General features: G+C 33.0%; 2 protein-coding genes across 2 annotated transcripts; both read left to right on the top strand.

Annotated features, from left to right (window-relative positions):
• The first annotated feature begins 1352 nt into the window (after nt 1-1352).
• Nucleotides 1353-2283, top strand: LOC133283581 (uncharacterized). Its single transcript, XM_061480461.1, has 2 exons — nt 1353-1838; nt 2187-2283. Exons 1-2 carry the CDS (start codon nt 1397-1399, stop codon nt 2240-2242), a joined length of 498 nt encoding a protein of 165 aa, XP_061336445.1. The 5' UTR covers nt 1353-1396; the 3' UTR covers nt 2243-2283.
• Nucleotides 2284-11457: 9174 nt separating this feature from the next.
• Nucleotides 11458-13063, top strand: LOC133283553 (small ribosomal subunit protein mS78 (rPPR3a)). The gene has a single exon (XM_061480423.1). It carries the CDS (start codon nt 11511-11513, stop codon nt 12636-12638), a length of 1128 nt encoding a protein of 375 aa, XP_061336407.1. The 5' UTR covers nt 11458-11510; the 3' UTR covers nt 12639-13063.
• The last annotated feature ends 7819 nt before the right edge of the window (nt 13064-20882 follow it).

The raw sequence follows: 20882 nt of genomic DNA, 5'->3' as shown, positions 1-20882 counted from the left end.
GAAAATATCAATTAAAGGAAGTGTTAATAAATCAAAATAATCTTTTAAAGATGCTATCGAAACCGAACTTTTATAAAAAAAAAAAATTAATTTTTTTTTTTCAAAATTATTTTAAACTTCACACTCTTACGAAAATGTTTTTTGAATTTAAATTTTGTTTGAGAAAACGATTTACAAAATGTTTTTAAGAAATTTAAAATTTTGATCCATCGCCTACATATAAATTACTTTCAAATCTTATAACTAATTTTTTTTAATTGATAACTCCTTTAGTCTCCGCATAACACGCCAGTTTATAACCAATTCAGAGTAAATAAAGGAAAATGGTACGTACGACCCGCAGGCGCGGATTAAGGGCAAAGCAAGTTCAAATCTATGTTCAGTTTCCGACTTTATGAAGATCTCACTACACAGTCACTCGAAATCTAAAGCATGAAAACACTCATTTTTTTTTTTGGTAAGCTGAAAACACTCATTTATTCTCAATGAAATTTGTGCTATTTTAAGTTAAATACAATGTTTTAGTATTTAGCTAATTAAAAAAATAAAAAAAAGTGAATTCTAGTAAATAAAAAAATTTGATTAGATATTATAATAAAATACTATAATTTCACATGAGATAAAATTATATATTTTAAAAGAATAAACATCTTTCCTTTATTTTTATGGGAAATTGTTTTCTCCAACGGTAGGATATAACTATCTCATGTCACAGAGACATAAAAAGACATGCTTACCATTTCTCTTCTTTTTTATTTTTTGTTAACTTGTGGGCTCCACGCTTCTTATTAGTGTAGGAAAAAAACTTCTCTCATGTTAAATGAGAAAAGTATTACCCTATTATTATTATTATTGTTGGGAAAAATATTTCTACAGTTAATGCAGATAAGTATCTGCATTTATTTCTAAAACGACGTCGTTTTGGTATTGAAATCTTAAAAAATTATAAATATAAAGATTATTATAACCCTGAAATAAATTAAAATTACAAAAACACAATGATTTCCGCTCCAAAACAACATTGTATTGGGCTTACTGCATATAACTTATCGAGCGAACCCATTATTATTATTATTATTATATAGTTTTAATATCCTTTATCATCACCTACCAGCTTTTATTTTATTTTCTTACCAATTTTGGATGTTCAAATCCATGTGCTTGCCGGTTTCATTTCCTCACTCCTAGATTCCAAAACAAGGGTAATATGGTCTTCTCGATCTCTAATTATGCCAACTCAGATCTAGTAAACACCGCCGCTAAGTGACTCTCACACCTCATTTCAGACACATCACATCAGTGTTCAAACATAAAACTCAAAACCTTAAAATCCTCAAAAAGCATTGAGAGGATCTCTGCTCTTTCCCCAGATCATAGTTTTCCTCCTTGCCACACCATGTGTCTGACACCCAAATTTTCAGTTCCTATACTCTCTTTTCTTCTTCTTTTTCTTGTTCTTCCTCTCATAGTGACCGGTGAATCTTCTTCTATTCACGAGGTCCTTCACGACCATGGCTTGCCAGCTGGACTCTTCCCTCAGAGTGTCAAGTCATTCAATTTGGACCAAACGGGTCGTTTGGAGGTGAACTTGGATCGTCCATGCTTGGCTCAGTATGAAACAACAGTGTTCTTTGATAGTGTTGTGAGGGCTAACCTTAGTTATGGGCAGCTCAAGGTGTTGGAGGGTATGTCAAGGGAAGAACTTTTCTTGTGGCTACCTGTGAAGGATATCATAGTGACTGATCCATGTTCGGGACTCATTCTTATTGATATTGGTCTTGCCTACAAACATCTCTCTGTCTCTCGTTTTGAAGACCCCCCAATTTGTAGGTCTCAAGGTACCTATTTTACACTCTTTCTCTCTTTTATTAGCTGGCATTCATTGATAAATGATGATTTGCCCCAAATTCATTGGAACTTTCAATTATGGTTTTTGAATATGTGGTTGGCTTTCATTGATAAATGATGACTTTTCCTGAATTCATTGCAATTTTCAATTATGGGTTTTGAAAATAAGTCCCAAATTAAACATAAGCTTGCAAATTTCATTTCACCCATCATTTTTCAGGATGCCAAACATTGACTAATGTGCTTATGTTCTCATTGCTGTTTTCTTTCTTTCTTTTTTGGATTCTTTTCTATATGTAGAGAAGAGTTTTGATTTCGAAATTGAATGTGGTGTGCAGGTCTTTCACTTCAGATAGGTGGAAGGAAGGGTATTGGATTTCAAGATCAGAGATGAAAGATTGTTTGTTTGTCTGAAAGGATGGCTTCTTATTTTCTCTTTTTTGGGTTCTTTTTTTTTTTCCTTTAGACAGAATTATGTGGAGAAATGTGCAACCCAAAAACTATATAATGCCATCCAATAATTTCATTAACTCACAAGATAATCAGCGTTATCTTTTCCCTTTTGCCCATTAAGATCAACTTTAAAATTTTAGGCTGAAGCTGTATTTAATTCTTGAAAGATGTACTTGTTATATATTAAGTCCATTAATTTTATTTTTCGAATTTCAAATTTTCAATATTTTAGTCTTTCCATTGAGTCTAGTTCAGAGACGATTCACCTTCATTATTTAGATAACAAGGGCTAAAAATGTAGGGAATTTGAACTTTGAGAGATCAAATTAATTTATAAGGACTACCATATTATAAAAGAAAACTTAAACAGGAGCAACCACCTGCTCCATTTTTTTGGCTATTAAACTTATATAATTAATCTGCAGAGACAAATGAAAGATTAAATAAGCTATATAAGTCTAAATTGAAACTGTTCTGGTTTTTTCACTCTGTATAATCTTTTTGAATGTTTTAAAAGTAAAGCTTTTTCTTATCCGGCTAATAAATTCCTGGTACTTATACTAGTGTCCAATTTTGGCTGATGTTCACTGATATGAAATATGGGGTATTTTTGGAAGGGGAAGAGAGGGGAAAGGATCTTACTACCCACATTTGCACGCCATAATAGAAAGATGAGTATCTTCTAATGGGTTTGATAGCATACAGCGTAAACTACTCTCTTCTTGTGATATTGTAATTAATATTTGTAAAGAAGCTAGTTAGAGATTCTTATTTTTCCAAGAGTCACCTGATGAGAAATGCTCCTTTAGTGGTCGCAACATTGGTGTCAATCAACTCAATGCCAAAAGTATTCATGGCCTCCAGCAACAAATTCTTGAACCTTCCCCTCTTCTTCTAGGTGACATCTTGTTCCACAGTTTATCCCCATAAATTTTGGTTACCCCAACAATTCCTGTAGAAAGTAAATGCACCAAGATTGCTAATGGTAGTTATGTAGGAGATTCATTTAGTTAATTAAAGAAACGAACTCGTACATTAACTTTGCAGCATCAAATTCATCTGTCTTTCCTAACTTCCTTCTTGCAACTTATTACCACCACATCATAAAGTAATTGATGAATGAATGCAGATTAGGTGACCTTTCACTTCCACCACATTTGTATAAGCAAAAATGCTGGAAGTGAACATGGATATTTTAGCTCAGTTTGTTGCTTCATTCTTGGTATATTTGTTCCCTTTTGATATAACTGCAACAGTACATAGAGACTTGCAAAGAGGAAGTGAATGCAATGTTGTTGTGGATAATATTTGATTGTAGATTTATTCATGAAGTTTGTGCACAACAGAGCAAATAAACTTTGTTCTTTTGGAATTTTAAGTGATTTTGTAAGGCCTTTGGCAATTGGTTTTGTTGACTGCAAAAGCACAATTGAGTGAGGATGATAGAGCAGGGCCACATATTTAATATCCTTTCCTCCCAAAAAAAATTTCCCTAATATTTAGTACAACCATATCGTAAGAACTACTTGATCATGATCACCTTATATCTATATTTAATATGATTATATCTTCAATAATTGATTAATAAATTAATTGTTTTAATAACAAAGTTCTAAAAAAATAAAAATGGTCATTTTTAATTGTTGATAGTTAATTTATCAATAAATAACTGAGATTTAAACCATGATATTGTGTTACAGTACGAACTTGTAACTAACTCGGAAAGAGAGTAACTCAACAAAACTTATTTCATGCGTGCATACAACGTCGAGCCTCCAAGGGTGTTACACGGAAATTTCTACTATACTCTCGTCCCACCTATTTTTTCATACATCCGTCCAATAAAAACCAAAACCAATGTTGATTTATGACATGGAAGAGAGAAAAATATTATCTTAAATACAAGTGTTTGACTATGAATGGCAGTAGTATATATTACTCTCGTACTAAAAATGAGCTCGTGTTACATGTAACACGTCATCTCCCTATTTACATTTCCCATTAACTACCTTCCAGAACACAAGGGTGTTACACGTAATATTATGCTGACCAGTAGAAGTGGCAAAGTGGATGGCCCAGTCTGTTCCCTCCCCGCCCCACCTGTCTTATTTTTGAGAGTGAACTGAAAAACTTTGCCCGCCGGCCCGAATCTGTTTTATACTAACCCGTCTCGTCCCGCCATCAACCCGTCAAAAAATAAGTTAGCCCGCCCCATCTCACTTATGAGAGTGAGTTGTGAAACCTAGCCCGCCTCACTCAGTTTGGCGGGCAGGACGGGTCAACCTGCTGGGCCGAGCCCGTTTTGCCGACCCTACCCACCAGTGGCACTGGCATATGCAAAACTTTTTATGATGGGGCCAAAAATAAATAATATCATATTATAAATAAAAGCACTTAAAATGCAATATAACATACATTAAAAAAATAATTTTGTTAAGTTTTATTTTTTTAAAGGGTTTGATCAAAATTCATCCTATTCCAAAGAATTCTACATACAAAATTAATAGTATTTTCTCATGATAAAGGCTTTTACTTTATTTTGTACTAAAGTACACCACCTATTTTGAGTTCTTTTGACTTTAATGTTATGCTAAATTTATTTTTCAGCCTTCAATTAATTAGGAATAATAAAACACATAAAAAAAATTACAAGCAAAAGAAGAAATTGAATGAGATAACAAAAATCAAATGAAATTATGTGAAATTATAGAGTGGTTACCTATGGTATCAAAAGTTGCGGATAACTTTATGGGCTGAGATATTTGAGTGATAATGAGATAGATGTTGTGGTTGATGTTTTATCCTTTTCTTTTATCAAGAATTTTTTTGGGAAAAGTGTTTGTCATTTTAAATGACATAACACTCTGTCCTTTTAAGAGACAGATAGACACAGAAAAAAAAATTATTTAAATTTAAAATTAAAAAAGTGTCTGTTTCTCTCCTAAAATGACATAACTTATATCATTTAAAATGACAAACACTAAACCCAATTTTTTTTTGTATAAATAATTCAATATTCGATCACTAACAAGCGTCGACTACCTATGATGTACCGACACTTCAAAAAATTTGACGTGTTATGTCTGATACTTTTTGACACTACCCGACACTCCAAAACGCGTTGCAAAGACTCAAAAAGGATTCAAAGATTGGATTATGATTATCATTTTATTGAGTTTAATATAAATATTCGTGATATCTTAATCTTTTTTTGCAAAATTGATGGGTATTATAAGTTTAACTTCATTTTTTGATTAAATTATTGAATACTAAATATAATATACACTACATAAATTAAAAATATTATTAAATATCAAAATGTGTCCTAACGTGTCGAAATCTAACAATTTTTAAAATTTATGTGTCAAAGTATCATGTTGTGTCCTGTGTCAGTATCGGTGCAACATAATAACGCGTTGAATAAAAAATGGTGCAAAGCACTCTTTGGCTAGTTTATGATTTTCTCTCCTGGCATCTGACAATTGTCAGTATGCATAACTATAGACGAACAAGAACTAAATCGTCAACATTGGTCGAGCAATTGCGGCGACAACGATTTGCCTGCATCTTCATGCGATTGTATGCTCTTTACAAATGCAACTTGAGACTAGCTAGTGCTTAATTTTGCTTTTGGAGCAAGGAATCCACGGTCTTAACCTTCATCAGCCCTCGTGGATACGTTGGAATTAAAATTGTGCCTTCCAATAGAGTGTCTCGAATGAGGACATGTTATTGAAGGGTGAAAAATGGTATTGTAATGAAGTTCCTTCCAACTTAACTATGAAGACCGTTTATTATTTTGCTCTGAGCAAAAGGCTCTAAGGTGCTGTTCAACGTACCGATTTATAACTTCTTTATAGTCGTTCAATTGGGGCAGCTAAACATTACTAGCGTGTAGCTTAGTACGACTAAGTTGAAATAACTTGCGCCAAAACTTTATTTAGAAAATAGGGTCTCAATTCAATACCAACAAGCAAGGAAAACCATGTCGCTTTTGTTGGGAACTCAGTTCGCTCAAACTCGGCACTGAAGCGTTTGCAAGTTGGACGTCGAGCTCAAAGCTCGGCACACACAATTAGAGGTTGACCCGAGTCACCCAGTCGGCCCGCAAAGCAAAAATGTTAAATTTGCAGAGGAGAGAGATAGAGAAGAACACAGTGAAGTTGTTTAACATGAGAAAAACCTTATCCAAAGTGAAGAAGTAAAAACTCACAGGACACTAATTCATAATCAAACTTTCACTATGAAAATAATAGGTACAATATATCACCCTTCACCAATAATGGTGGTACACTCAAATCTCACATATAATGGTGGTATTCTCTCAAACTTCCTTAAGGAGGTCTAATACTCAAGCTTCTAAGAGGTGCTTTCAAAATTATGTCAAAGTGTCTAACCCTAACCTCTCATGTAACACAAGTATATATAGTAGAGGAGGGAAGATTTTAGAATATCAAAAGTGGGAATTAGGGTTTCTTGAGCCCCCCACTCACCAACATTGAGCCTTGTGCATCATTAAGGAGGAAAATCCCAACAACTTTGCCACCGTATTGCAAAAAAGGTGAGCTACTGTCACCACTATATAACTCGATAGTAAAGGTCCAAAGTGATCATACTTCGTCAGTCAGTCGACAACCACAAGAATCGTAGAAAACAAATTGGATAGTATCTAAGGTGAGATCATTGAATACCTTCTATGAAATTGTAAAGATTTTCAATAAACCCATGGGAGCTTGAGTTGATGCCCTTACACGTTGATAAAGTGTACAATGTGCGAAAAATTCCTTAACTTCTATTTGCATGTGCCTCCAAAAGAAATAAGAGGACAATCATATAAAAGTACAAAATATCCCTACATGACCCCCTCCCCCAAGGTGTACGGTGGGCCTCACCAATTAGCACGACTTTTAAAGGTGACTGGGACCCAAGAACAAAATAACCTTTATGAAACAACATGCCATCTTTCGATGTGAATAAAGGATCTAATAAAGAAGTTATGGTCAATTCACTATGTAATCAAACTAACTCCTGGTCAGAAGCAGTCTCCTTTTTATGCGTGAAATAATATCGAAGGAAGGTTTAGACAACAAGGATAGTAATGACTCGGGACTTGCCTCATCAAGTTGCCTCAACAGAGAATCTGCCACCACATTCAAAGCACCATGATTATATTTAATAGTAAAGTTATACACCATCAGTTTTCACATGTACTTATATTGCTCCGTTGTCTGAGTTAAAAGTTCCTTCAGACTTTGAGGATTCGTTCTTACTACAAAATAGGAACCTAAGAGCTAGTGATGCCATTTTTTATGGCTTTCGTAAATGCATGTCTCATGTACATAAGCTGAAGCTATGGTCAACTTAATCCTAGCTTTTTGCTAAAAAAATGCTTGTGGTTTACCTTATTGAAGTAATTTCGCTCCCACTCTAAAATTCAATGCTTCTGACTCCACAACAAAAAGTGAAGAGAAATTCGACAACCTTAGAATTGGAGTGCTAGACATAGCTTGTTTTAACTGCTGAAAAGCCATCGTTGCATCTTCTAAAACAAACTATTTCTCATTGCTTAATTAATCAGTTATTCGACGAGCAATTGAGGCGTAGTTAAGGACAACTCTCCTGTAGTACCTCGTTAGCTCGAGAAAGGCTCTAAATTGCTTGCTCGAGCAAGGAACATGCCACTCCATCATCATTGCAATCTTTTTAGGAACAACTCTCACTCTTTGGGTAGTAACAACATGCCCCATATAAGAAATCTCATTTACCCCAAATTCACACTGGCTCAGTTTTACAAAGAATGAATTTGCACTGAGATTGTTAGAGAAGTATATAAACCATTGATGGGTCTTTACTCAACAACTTAAACTTTTGGATTGAATTGATTCTTTACACGGTATCAGAGCCTCATGTCCTGAATTTGATCTTCACCGCCCCCACTTTCTCTTATGAAATTTCTTAGTATAGGTAGGTGGGCCTGTGCATTATCCATCCTTCATGCCCAATAGGCTCTCGCATGAGGGGGCGTGTTAGATAAGTATATAAGCTATTGATGGGCCTTCACTCAACAACTTAAGCTTTTGAGTTGAAGTAGTTCTTTACAGAGATAATTTAATGTCACATTCAAATGATGAAGTTGTTCCTCCGTAGATGAACTATAAACAAGTACATCATTAAAAACTAACACGATAAACTTGGGGAGGTATAGCTAAAAAATCGTGTCCATTGCAACTTGAAAGGTTGCTGGAGCATTTTGTGAGCCAAAGGCATGAAATAATACTCATAGTAATCTTTATGTCTTCAATGTCATTTTGGGTACATCTTCGAGTTTCATACGAATTTGATGATAACCGGATCTTAAATCCAGTTTGCTAAAAATTGAAGCACCATGCAACTCGTCTAATAATTCATTAATTGTGGGAATGAGAAAATCATCTTCAACGGTAATAGAGTTTAAGGCGCGATAGTCTATGCACATTCTCCACATATTGTCTTGTTTTTTACAAGTAGAATGGGTGACGAAAAAGAACTGTAACTGTGTTGATTGAACCCCGAAAATAACATATCAGAAACTTACTTTTGTATCTCTTCTTTTTTATGGTGGGGATACCTGTACGGCTTAACCTTAACCGATTTGGAGGGGTGTTAACGTGTCAAGTCGGGCCAGACTTTGGTCTTAAAAGGCCAAGTCTGTATTTAAATGTGTCAGCCTTGTCTAGCCTGTTACCTAATCTGAATATAATTATCGGCTCGTGGCCTGACTTATTTACAAAAACTAAAAGCCTAGTTTAGCCTGTTAAAAAAATAAGACAACAAAAATTTATCCTAACAAAATATACGATCAACAATATTAATAATTCCACAAAGATTCAAAAATTCAATATATATCCAAACAACATAATATAGAACAAAATCATTCAAAAAGTCTGTTTAACCAATAAAATGAGGGTGAAATGGGTTGAGGAGAGAGAAAGAGCTATTATGATGATATGAATAAGGAGACAATACCAAATGATCCATTACAATTGCCAAATAGGCCAATCACAAGATCAAGGCCAAGAAGTTTAAGGAAGCTCTTAGTGAGCTGATTCAAGAACTGTGGACTAATCATGAAGACATCAAGTCCAAATCAAATCATAATCAGAATTTAGTCAATGTCGTCAATGCAAGGGAAGTTGAGTGGAATTATTAGCATCAAAGCAATAAAAGCTTAGTGAAGTTGATATTATCAATGTAATAATAATTTAGTGGGTTTATTTTGTCTTTTTCCCAAGTGATGTGTCTTAGTGATGTTTCTTTTTTCAAGTGATGTGTCTTTTCCTATTTTTGGAGAGATTTTTCAAGATAGACTTTTAATATAAATAGGAGGGATTAAGGCCTTTGTAAACAGACTTTGAAGTTATAATATCAATAGAGAAGTTTCTTCTCTTTGGTTCTTATCTAGAACTCTGAATTTATCAAGAATCTTGTCCTTGTGGCATTCAAACCAGACTTATCATTCACTTTCTTCTTTTTAGAGAGTGGCATCTTTATCCTTCTTATATACCTTCGGTTTTTATCTTCCACAGATAATGGGTCAAGGTTCTTTATTTCTTATTTAAATTTCTGATTATAGAAACGATCCTTACTATATTAGTCTTGGGTCTCACAATTCTTGGTGAGGTTCATATCATATGAGTAGTATAAAAAATATAAAATATAAATAAATATTAATATACTAGGCCAGCCTGAGAGGCTTTAAGGTCGGGCTTTTGAATTGAAGTTTGAGGACTTTTTATTAAACGAGTTTTTATACAAGTTCAAACCTAATTCCAATAACTAATTTTAGACATATAAACTCAAGTCTTCGTGAGCTGGACCAAATGCCCCTGTTTCGTTAACCTCCCCTATCGATTTGAACCCAGCCACTAGTTCGATGTTGTGATCCATGCCTCTAATTGATGATGGTAACAAACGAGGAATCAAAAAAATGCCATTGTGTTCAACCAGAACCTTCCACAAGGAAGAATGATCCACATCTTTTAAAACTACTAAATTTGGGATCACCTCGTTAGAATTCTCTTGAACTTGCTCAACGACAATGTGAGTCACACTCCCAACTCAGCTTCCTTCTATTTCCTGTCACCTGCTTGTTGTGCGGCCTGCAAAATGATAGGTTTTCTTTGCCAAATGAACTCTATAGAGTAGTCATGAGTAACACGACAAGTTGGAAGAGCCACAGCATGTCCAAAATTATTTGCAAGTCACTTAGTTCAACCATCCAAAGATCAGTGGTGAATTGGTGACCTTGAATGTTCACAATCATATCTGGAAACTTTTTATCACATGTTAAAATTGCTCTCTATTCCCGAGTTATTTAAATAAAGTAACAACGTGATTCTTGTCTAGCATTGATTTTATTTAAATAAAGTATCAATGTGATTGCTTACCAAAAAAAAAAAGTATCAATGTGATTCGTGTCTAGCATTATTACTCTTAACTCATTTTTGGCAAAGCTTGGCTCAAAAACTTGGGTATGACATAGATTCAACATATCACAGGAGAAGGTAAGTCTATAAACCACCGGCAGGATTCAAATAAAAAAAGTTTAACAAAACATTGAGAATTGATTTTGGAGTAAAAATCTAAATTAACAAGCCATGGAGTTGACAAAAATAGCACAAGAATTATATTGATTTTGCAAAAAATAATGGTAAATCTAACGAAATAACATTGTTGAAAGAACACACTAATTCTCAAAAAAAAAAAAAAAAAAGAAGGAATGGAAGTGCCTATGTTTTGTCTAGTAAAACAACTAAATGACTCAGTATGATCATGTTCACTGATTGGTAATTCGTAAAATTTGGTTTCGGTCTAAACAACATTTCCCATTGAGAAATACACAAACAAAGAAACAGCAGCACGAAATATGAATATAACATGTAAGCTCGTCAATATGGGCGTGAAAACAAGATTTGCTTCTGAGGTGTTAATACATACTAATAATAAATTAAATAAACAATCACCAAATTCTTCAAAACTCTATCTTCCAAAACCGTTGGGCCGACAGAGGGTGCTCCAAGCCCAACCATTAGAACCTTCTTGAAAGAAAAGAAAAAGAAAACGGCTCCTCGATTATATAGGGTGACGCACCAACTAGAGCTTGTAACTTGTTTGACAATTATTGTTTCTCATTGTTTCAGTGAGAAAACTGGAACACAAAACAAGTCAGCATGTATCGCGTTCTTCAACGGAACTTGTGTACCTCTACACAATCCACCATAAGCATTAAGTCAATTTCTCAGGACCTGTACAAGGAAGACAACTTTAATCGCCTCGTCGACAAGTTCAAGAAAGCTTCCGACGTTGATCGCTTCCGAACCAAAAACCGCATATACGAGGATACCGTCCGCCGCCTGGCCGCCGCAAAGCGGTTCCGGTTGGTCCGCGACATCCTTGAACACCAGAAGAGGTACGCAGACATGTCCAAAGAGGGATTCTCGGCGCGCCTCATCACCTTGTATGGTAAAACCGGCATGCATAGACATGCGCGCAAGATGTTCGACGAAATGCCTGACAAAAATTGTGGCCGTACCGTGCTCTCTCTTAATGCCCTCTTGGCTGCTTACCTCCACTCCAGGAAGTTCAACGTGGTTGAACGCCTTTTCAAGGATCTTCCCAATGAGCTCTCGATTGAGCCTGATTTGGTGTCGTATAACACTGTCATCAAGGCGCTCTGTGAAATGGGTTCTTTTGATTCCGCGTTGGCAATGCTTAAGGAGATGGATCAAAAGGGGGTGAACCCCGATTTGATCACGTTTAATACGCTGCTTGATGGGTTGTACGCAAGGGGTAGTTTTGAGTGTGGTGAGAAACTGTGGGGAGAAATGGCTGGGAAGAATGTCGTTCCTGATATCAGGAGTTACAATGCCAGGTTGGTGGGGTTGGCTGTGGAGAAGAAAACGGGTGAAGCTGTTGAGTTCTTTCAGGAAATGAAGAAGGTGGGTGTCAAGCCTGACCTATTTAGCTTCAATGCTTTGATAAAAGGTTTTGTGAATGAGGGTGATTTGGGGGAAGCAAAGAAGTGGTTTGGTGAAATAGCAAACTCTGATTATGATCCTGATAAGGCGACTTTTGCAACTCTTGTTCCTTTCCTGTGTGAGAAGGGTGATTTGAAGATGGCCCTTGAAATTTCCAAGGAGATATTTAACATTCGGTGCATTGTTGATGTGTCATTGCTGCAGCTTGTGGTGGATAAACTGGTGGGTGAGTCCATGATTTCAGAAGCTAAGGAGATTGTTGAACTAGGGAAAACTAATAAGAAGTTTCGCTATAAGCTAAATTTGCCTGCAGAGGAATAGAGTGAGTAGCAAATTTTGCTTCTTGAGTCTGTTATTGATCTTGCACTTTAAATGTTTTTGTCATAATGTTGAATTGGCAATTGCCACTGTTTGGCATTCTGAGCTTAGTAATCTTGCTTGAAAATGGCAGTTGCTGTCTGATTGCACTGGTTCTTTTTTGCTGGTTAGATATCATCCCTTAAATTCTTCCATCTAAATTAATTTCTTCTTGCTTTTCTGAACTTTGCCTTCAGCTGTTTTCTCATGGAATACATGTATTTATGAGCTTACATATGGATATCTTAGGTTTGTTGGGCGTCTTGAATGTTACATAAATTCGGATATTTTTTGATAAAGTTTGGGTAGCTTGGACCGATATTCTCCAACTATGAAGCACCGACACTTCAGAAATTCAAAAATCCTAATGTATCGTGTCCGACACTTCTCGACACTCTCGGACACTCGGACACTTCCCAACACTCCAACACGCATTATAGAAATTCAAAAAAAGGTTCAAAGGTTGCGTTGCGTAGAGTTTTTTGTTCCAACTATTAGATTCGTCGGATTACGATTACCATTTTATTGAGTTTAATATAAAAATTTGGGATATCTTATGTTTCTTTGCAAAATTTATGAATATTATAAGTTTAGATTCATTTTTTTGTTAAATTATTGAATATTAAATATAATACAAACTACATAAATTAAAAATATTATTTAATATCAAAACGTGTCCTAACGTGTCAAAATCTAATATTTTTTAGAATTAACGTGTCGGAGTGTCGTGTCGTATCGTGTCACATGTCGAAGTGTCGTGTCGTATCGTGTCACGTGTCTCGTGTCGATATCAGTGCTACATAGCTCTCCAACTCTACCCGATATCATGACACGTTCTGACATTTATAATATTTGATATTTTATTATATATCATAAAAAAATTATCAATATTTTACCGATATAATAAAAATTGAAAATGAATATCGAATAAATCATAGTGAAATGTATAAAAAAAATTTAATTTGAAAATATAATAACACATATCTGAAAAATATTTTTCAGTTACTGCAAATAAGTTATCTACATTTATTCTCACAACGACGTCGTTATGGGATTGAAAATTTCAAAAATTATAATTATAAAGATTATAATAACTTTGAAATAAATTAAAATTACAAAAACATCATGATTTCTATTCAAAATGATGTCGTATTGGACTTATTGCAAATAACTTATCTGCTGTTATATTATTGAATATTAATAAGTCCAAGTACGTGTCGTGTCCCGTGTCATGTAAGATATAGTTGTTATGTACGCAAAATATGAAGATGTTGAGTATTCTAATTTAAAAAAAGAAAAGAAAAATTGAGGTAGTGTGGTTAAAAAACAGGATATGTTTCTCTCTTGAAATTTTTGTTCTAGGCGATTAATGTTATTTCATGTTTCTTTCCATTTACAATCATGAAAATCTTTCGATTTCAAGATTAAACATGGAATGGCGTTCTATTTCATCACACCACGCATCATAGGCGGACCCAGAGCGGTTAGGAGGCCATGGCCCTCCCTCCTTGAAATTTCAAAAATAACCCCTATATGAAGGGTTACGATGAGAATTGTGTTGTTGTGAAGAGTGCACGTGGAGTGAAAAGGCTTGGGGATTGGAAATGGAATGAGAGATTGGAAGAGTGTTGTTGGGGAAACAGAGGAGGGCGTTGAATCGGAGAGGAAGAGATGCATGAGAAGGAACGAGAACGGAAGGATCGGAGTAAGAGCCTTCGAAGTTGCGGAGACGCTAATGGCGGCGTCTTCAAGGTTTCATTTCACAGTAAGAAGAAGAAAGAGGATTGGCTTAAAGTTGCTTTTTTTTCAGAAAAGAAAAAAAAAGTACTTCTCAACAAAAATTATGCTTGGATGACTGTTTAAAAAAAAAATTAAAATTTATTTATTTTTGAAAACTAAAAATTTTAACTTCTAATAAAAGTAGAACTCAATAATTTATTTTTTAAAAAAACCAATTTTTTTAAAAGATTTAAATAATTTTAGTTTTTGTAAAAAATACTTTTAAAATAAACAAGACATAACAAATATTTTTTTTGAAATCCTAGAGTCATAGATTTTTTTATAGACATAGACATCGTTTATTCCAAAAAAAGAAAAAGAAAAAATAATGATACTTCACAAACTTTACCACATTGGCAGCTTAGGTTATATCTGTGTTTTTAAAACAAAACAACCATTCTAAGTTAAGTTGTTTTTTAACCGTAAGTATTCGACTACGAGAGGAAACTTTCAAAACACAGCTAGGTAGGTAATTCATATTTTTCCTTTATTCATTATAAGAGGAAAAAAAAAAAAAAACTACGCTGCGTATAAATATAGGGTTTTATGTTTATCATTTAACATAATATAACTTCACTTTCCTACACACACATTAAAGAGGTGGAGTCCACATGTTTTTCTTTTTCTTTCATCATTCCATTTTCTCTCTCCCTTTTGATGTGAGAGTTAGAAACAACACTTACATTATGTTACATAACACTAATAAAACCCATAAATATATTCAACAATATAATTGTCAAAAGATGGGAGTGAGAATTCTTAATATTATACTATTGTCAAAAAATACTATTGCTACTGCAAAAGTGGCCCCATAAACAAAACGAAACTGCTAATGTATGAACATGCAACGTCAAACTGTTATCATTATGATGAATAAGCACCAGATTTGTCTCAAATACTAATCTTGGCAATGATGGTTTGTTTCAAGCTAAGTCATGTCGGCTTGATGATCAAGTATCCTGCGTAATCTGTCTCAGTTGCGATATGGTATGTCTTTATAGCTATATCACAAAGGTCTTCTAGGTCTTTTGGGTTTTTAACAATTGGGCCTCCATCTTGCATGTAATAAGTCCAGATTAATATGTTTATTCAACAAATAAATTGAATTGATTTAATTCAAAAATTAAACTAATAACTCATTAGGAAAATGATTTTTTTCGAACTTTCGGAAAATGATTTTGAATTAACTTATAAATTAACTTTTATGTTTCAAATATTAAGGGGATGTTTGGTAAGAGTTTTTTTTTTTTTTTTTTTTTTGGATTGCTGGGGAAGTGTGGGTGGGTATCTAATAATACCATGTTTGGTATAAGTTTGAAAAAAATTAATCCAGTGAAATAAATTGCCTAGGATTTGTCATTCGTGTGCATTTTGTGATGAAAATTACTATTTCAAAATACCACTTCCAATGTGATATTTTGGGATTACCAACTAAGTGGAGAATGTTTTAGGCAAGGGTTGTTCTGATTTAAAATTATAAGGGTTATTTCGTAATTTTAACCTATTTTTTCATCAATATTTTACCTTTAATCAAAAAAACTCAGGAAATTTAACCCAATTTTTTTAGTAATATTTTGGTTTACCAAACAATATTTTTTTAACTTTTCCACCAAACTCACTTTCCTAGCATATTCCTAATAATTGCATTTTCTTAGTAAAAAAATTTTCTCCTTTACCAAACGCCCCTAAAAAGGAATTGAATTTTTTTTTTGGTGTGCAAAAGGAATTGAATTTACTTTGCATTAGTAATTTTCTTTGTTATTTTTACTTTAATAGGTTAAATTACTTAATTCATATAAGAAAAATAGCTAACTGCAACGATTAAAACTAAAATAAAATTAAATCTATTCAAATTCAATTAGATTATTTTTCTATTTGCAGACAAACAAAATAATGATATTCAAAGCCATTAAATTATTATATTATAACTTTTAAACAAAATTTTTAATTCATAAATTAAATGGATTCTTCAATTTTTATTCCAGACTAGTTTCGAATTAAACACCGCAAGATTTTTGGGCTTTGCCCCCAATATTTACTAAAAAAATTTAAAAAAAAAACATGGTACGATTTTACGGTGTCATTAATATTATTCTTATTGTATTTTTTTGGAGATTGGGTTACTATATATGGAGTTGACTGAATCTAAAATATTAGCAGTTTTTTTATTTTTCCAAGCTCAGCAAGAAATTTACTATATTAAATTTAGCCAGCGTTTTCTTGCATTGAATTTGGCAAGAATTTTTTATATTAAAATTTATTATACGAAATATGGTACTGTATTATAATATTACCCAAAGTATGTGAGTATAATATTTTGTTCGTGTTTGTGATTTGCTTATTTGTGTTGAATTTGCGGTTTCAACATCAATTTATGGAAAATACTATATATATATATATATATATATATATATATATATATATATATATATATATATATATGGAAAATGATCTATTTATAAATTTTTTTTACAAATTACACTAAGTCTGATCGGTCATACATTCTTTATTGAAGTATGACCGGTCATATATAGTGTAGTTTGTAAGAGTTTATATATAAAAAGTTTATAAATATAACATTTTCATATATATATATATGGAAAAAATGTTTATACAGTTAATGCAAATAAGTTATTTGTATTTATTCTCAAAACGATGTCGTTTTGGTATTGAAATCTTAAAAAATTATAAATATAAAGACTATTACAACCCTGAAATAAATTAGAATTACAAAAACACCATGATTTCTGTCCCAAAACAATGTAGTATTAGACTTACTGCAAATAACTTATCTGCAATAACTGCAGAGAAAGTGAACCCTATATATAGGTAAACTTTTTTATATATTAACTAGAGCGATGACTTGGTTGTCTCGATGCCTGGGGTTAATAGAAGTATTACTGAAACCAGATTCAAGAGCAAGCGAACAACGTAATACAAGGTCGATATTGATCTTTTGAAGGAAAAAATGTTTGTTGAAAGTGATTTTAGTTAAAATTATTATTTTTTATTTAATATTTAAATTAGAAAAATCTTTCATTTCCACCATGATTTTTACTGTGCAACTGTTTCTCTTATAATAAAATAAGATAGCTTGGCTCAAATAATATAAGTCTATGTCCTTTAAAAAAATAAATATTAAGCATTATCTTGAAATAAAGAGAATTGATAGTTTGTAAATAATTATTTTAATCCAAAATTAAGGATTCTTTTTTTTTTTTTGGAAATATTCCATCGTTTCATCGCTCCGCGATTAGTCCGATTCGGGGCGGATCCAGGATTAAGGCTTTAAACTCCTCCCAAAAGTGGTACTGGAGAGGTTCAAACACATGCCCTCACCCCCACCTGCTCAGCTCCCATGCGCCAACTGAACTACCACTATTTGGTCCAAAATTAAGGATTCTAACTCGTAATTATTTGGTCATTGGCTCTAATTCCATGTAATATAATTAATCCAACTCAAACACTAAAACTTGAAAGCGATGTTTATTAATGATTTTATATTAGACTTTTTGATACACACACGATATGAGGCGAATGTTGCATTTCGTTTGTAATATATTTGGAGAAAGGTAGCAACTTGTAGACAATGAAAGACGAAAATGAAGAAATGAGTTAAAAAAAAGTAGGATGAGCGATTATTATATCAATAGCATTATTAGCATCATTGTAGTGTTCTGGGTTTCCAAGTAGGCCCTTTTTGCCATGTAGGAAAACTAGGATCATAAGTATAAAAGAAACCATCAGAATTGAGCCGCCAATAGACAACGCCATTATGAGGTAAAACATTCTTGCGATCCCAAGCAATGAAGTCAGCCTGATACATGCTCCGGGTAACATGGCATGATTCATCCCTCTTAACGTGAACGTACCATTCATAACTAGCAACTGGTCCTACTCCAAAGCTTCCAGAGGTACAGTCAAATTGCAAGGCCTTATCATCTATATCAAATTCAGTACGGAGGTGGATTTCACCTCTAAATACAAGGGAAATCTTGGAGTCATCATGAATAGAAGCATTACAGAAACCTGATGCAAGAGCAAGGAAGAGAGCAACATAGCATGAAATTGGCATTTTGAAGACTAAAAGTAAAGATACTTTTAGAGTTCTATGTATATATATATGATCCAAATATGCATCTGGCTTGTAATATATATATATAGAGAAAAGGTATCATCTTGAAGACCACGGAAAAGGAAACTAAGGAAGAAAAAAAAAAAAAAGGCATGAGTTGAACAAGGTAATCCGATTATGGAGATTATGACTTTATGGATTTGAAATATTGGTAACTTATATTATTATATAGATATTGTTTTTTGACAAGCAATAATACTGCTTTTGACTAACAATTGTAATATTATTTCGAGATTAATTAATTACATTTTTAGCTATTAAATTTACAGCCAAATAAATTTGAGGCAAGTTATATTGTTAGTTTAATCTTTATACTTTTACTATCATTTTTGCACCATTGGATTATGTTTAAATCAATAACTTTCAAGTACACTCAACCTCATTACATTCCCTCTCTTCAATTAAATTTTCTTTCTTTTATTTCTGATCAGTCAAATATTTTTTTTTTGAACGGTGTGATCAGTCAAATATTTTTCTCTTCCATCTCTGTCCAATTAAACATTCTCTCTTTTCTTTCATTTGGTCAAACATTCTATCTTTTCTTTTCTTTTTTTAACTTATTTTATTTTGAAGCGAGCAAAATAGATTGGATTGGAGGAGTGTATTTTTAGTATAATAAGAATAGATACTTCATTACTAAAAAGGAAAAAAAATAAATATATGAAAGAAAATAATCATAAGAATAAAAGTAATAAAAATCTATTATTTTTTCATATTTAATAAAAAATATATCGAGTGAACGATACATCTATAGTACTTAAAATATTATGAAGGTGATTCCTTAGTAGCCCAGTTTTTCATAAGAGAAGGGTGCAGCTCTCATCATCCAGCCTCTAACTTGTTCTTGCGCATAAGGAATATGCTGGATTGGAATTGGAGGGTTAGAATTTCCCATATTCATAGGGAAGGGAATGGGGTTGCCGATTGGATGGCCTCTTTTGCCTACTCCTTTGATTGGTCTTTACAAGAGTTTGACTCGCCTCCTTCTGGTTGTCGTGACAAACTTGAAAGGGACTATGTAGGAGTAGTTTGGTCTAGGAGGTGTTCCTAGTTTCTTTTTTTGTTTTTCTGTTTCCTGTTTTCTTTTCAAAAAAAATATTATGAAATTAAAGATGCACACTAAGAGAATTAAAGTGAGAAAAAGGTTGTATATATATATAAAAGAAAAAGAAAAAAGAGAGAGAACTTTAAAAAATAAAAAAATAACTGCATCCAATATACTTAAAAATCATTACTTTAAAGAATTTCTCTTTTCTCATATAACAGCATTTTCATGCCATAAATACAACAAACATAGAGCTCACCACTTGTTAAAAAACAAAAAAAAGAGCATAAACTTTTGATGTCTCACAATATACTAGCAAATCATGGTATTTTTATAATTTTAATTTTTTTAAGGGTTATAATAGTCTTGATCATTCTGATTTTTTAATTTTTCAATCCCAAAATGACGTTGTTTCGATAAACATTAGATAAAATTATCTAAAATAATATTAATTTTTTTTTCCTAAAATTATCTGTTATTATATGAGAAAATAATTTCCCTACTTTAAATACAATTCAAAAGTGCAAAAATTATATTAAAAATAAAAACATTAAATTGACAAGCAATATAACAGGTCGCAATAAATTGTACTCATAACACTTTTCACACCCTTTGACTATTCTCTTACGCTCAGATCACACCCTTGTAAATTTTAATTATTTCTTACTTTAATGGAAAAATATATTTACGTGGGAGAATGTTTTTCTTTACTACACATACATCAATTTTCGTGTTACTTTTTTTTTTCTATAAATGGGTGGATCTCACACATAATTATCTCTATAGCATGAGAGAGCTTCGCTCCTATTGCATGAGATTAATAAAGCACTACTTTAATATAATATATCGTGGTTTTTTCCAATATGTGTATATGGTTAAGCACATGTGACTTGACCTCAGAATCACAGTTGTAAAATTCGGCCCGACCCCGTCAGATCGACTCGGAACCCAGTGATCGATCATCAGATTAGTTCGGGTTAAGCATTGAACTAGTCATGCATCGATCAGGTCAAAGTCGGTCAAAATCCGGCCAATCCCGGTGACCCGACGACCCGATGACCCGACGCATTTAAAAAAAAACCAAAATTATTTCATCTTATCAAAAAAATGTAAAACTCATTTTAAAAACTTTTTGTAATTTTATTTGCTAGTATATTTTTCTACAATGACCTCTTAATTTCCAATACTGAAGCAATTTGTGGAATAATAAATTAGAGAATGTGACATATGTCATCTTAATGTAGTTGAA

Source organism: Gastrolobium bilobum, unplaced genomic scaffold (genome assembly GCF_033153095.1).
Source record: "Gastrolobium bilobum isolate Gb01-03AN ecotype WA unplaced genomic scaffold, APGP_CSIRO_Gbil_v1 utg9509, whole genome shotgun sequence".
Taxonomy (NCBI): domain Eukaryota; kingdom Viridiplantae; phylum Streptophyta; class Magnoliopsida; order Fabales; family Fabaceae; genus Gastrolobium; species Gastrolobium bilobum.
This window is presented reverse-complemented; position numbering and strand designations above follow the sequence as displayed.

Coding starts and splice junctions, on each gene's coding strand:
- LOC133283581 (XM_061480461.1), top strand. CDS start 1,397: ATGTGTCTGACACCCAAATTTTCAGTTCCTATACTCTCTTTTCTTCTT. Junction 1,839..2,186: donor CCCAATTTGTAGGTCTCAAG/GTACCTATTTTA, acceptor TGTGGTGTGCAG/GTCTTTCACTTCAGATAGGT.
- LOC133283553 (XM_061480423.1), top strand. CDS start 11,511: ATGTATCGCGTTCTTCAACGGAACTTGTGTACCTCTACACAATCCACC.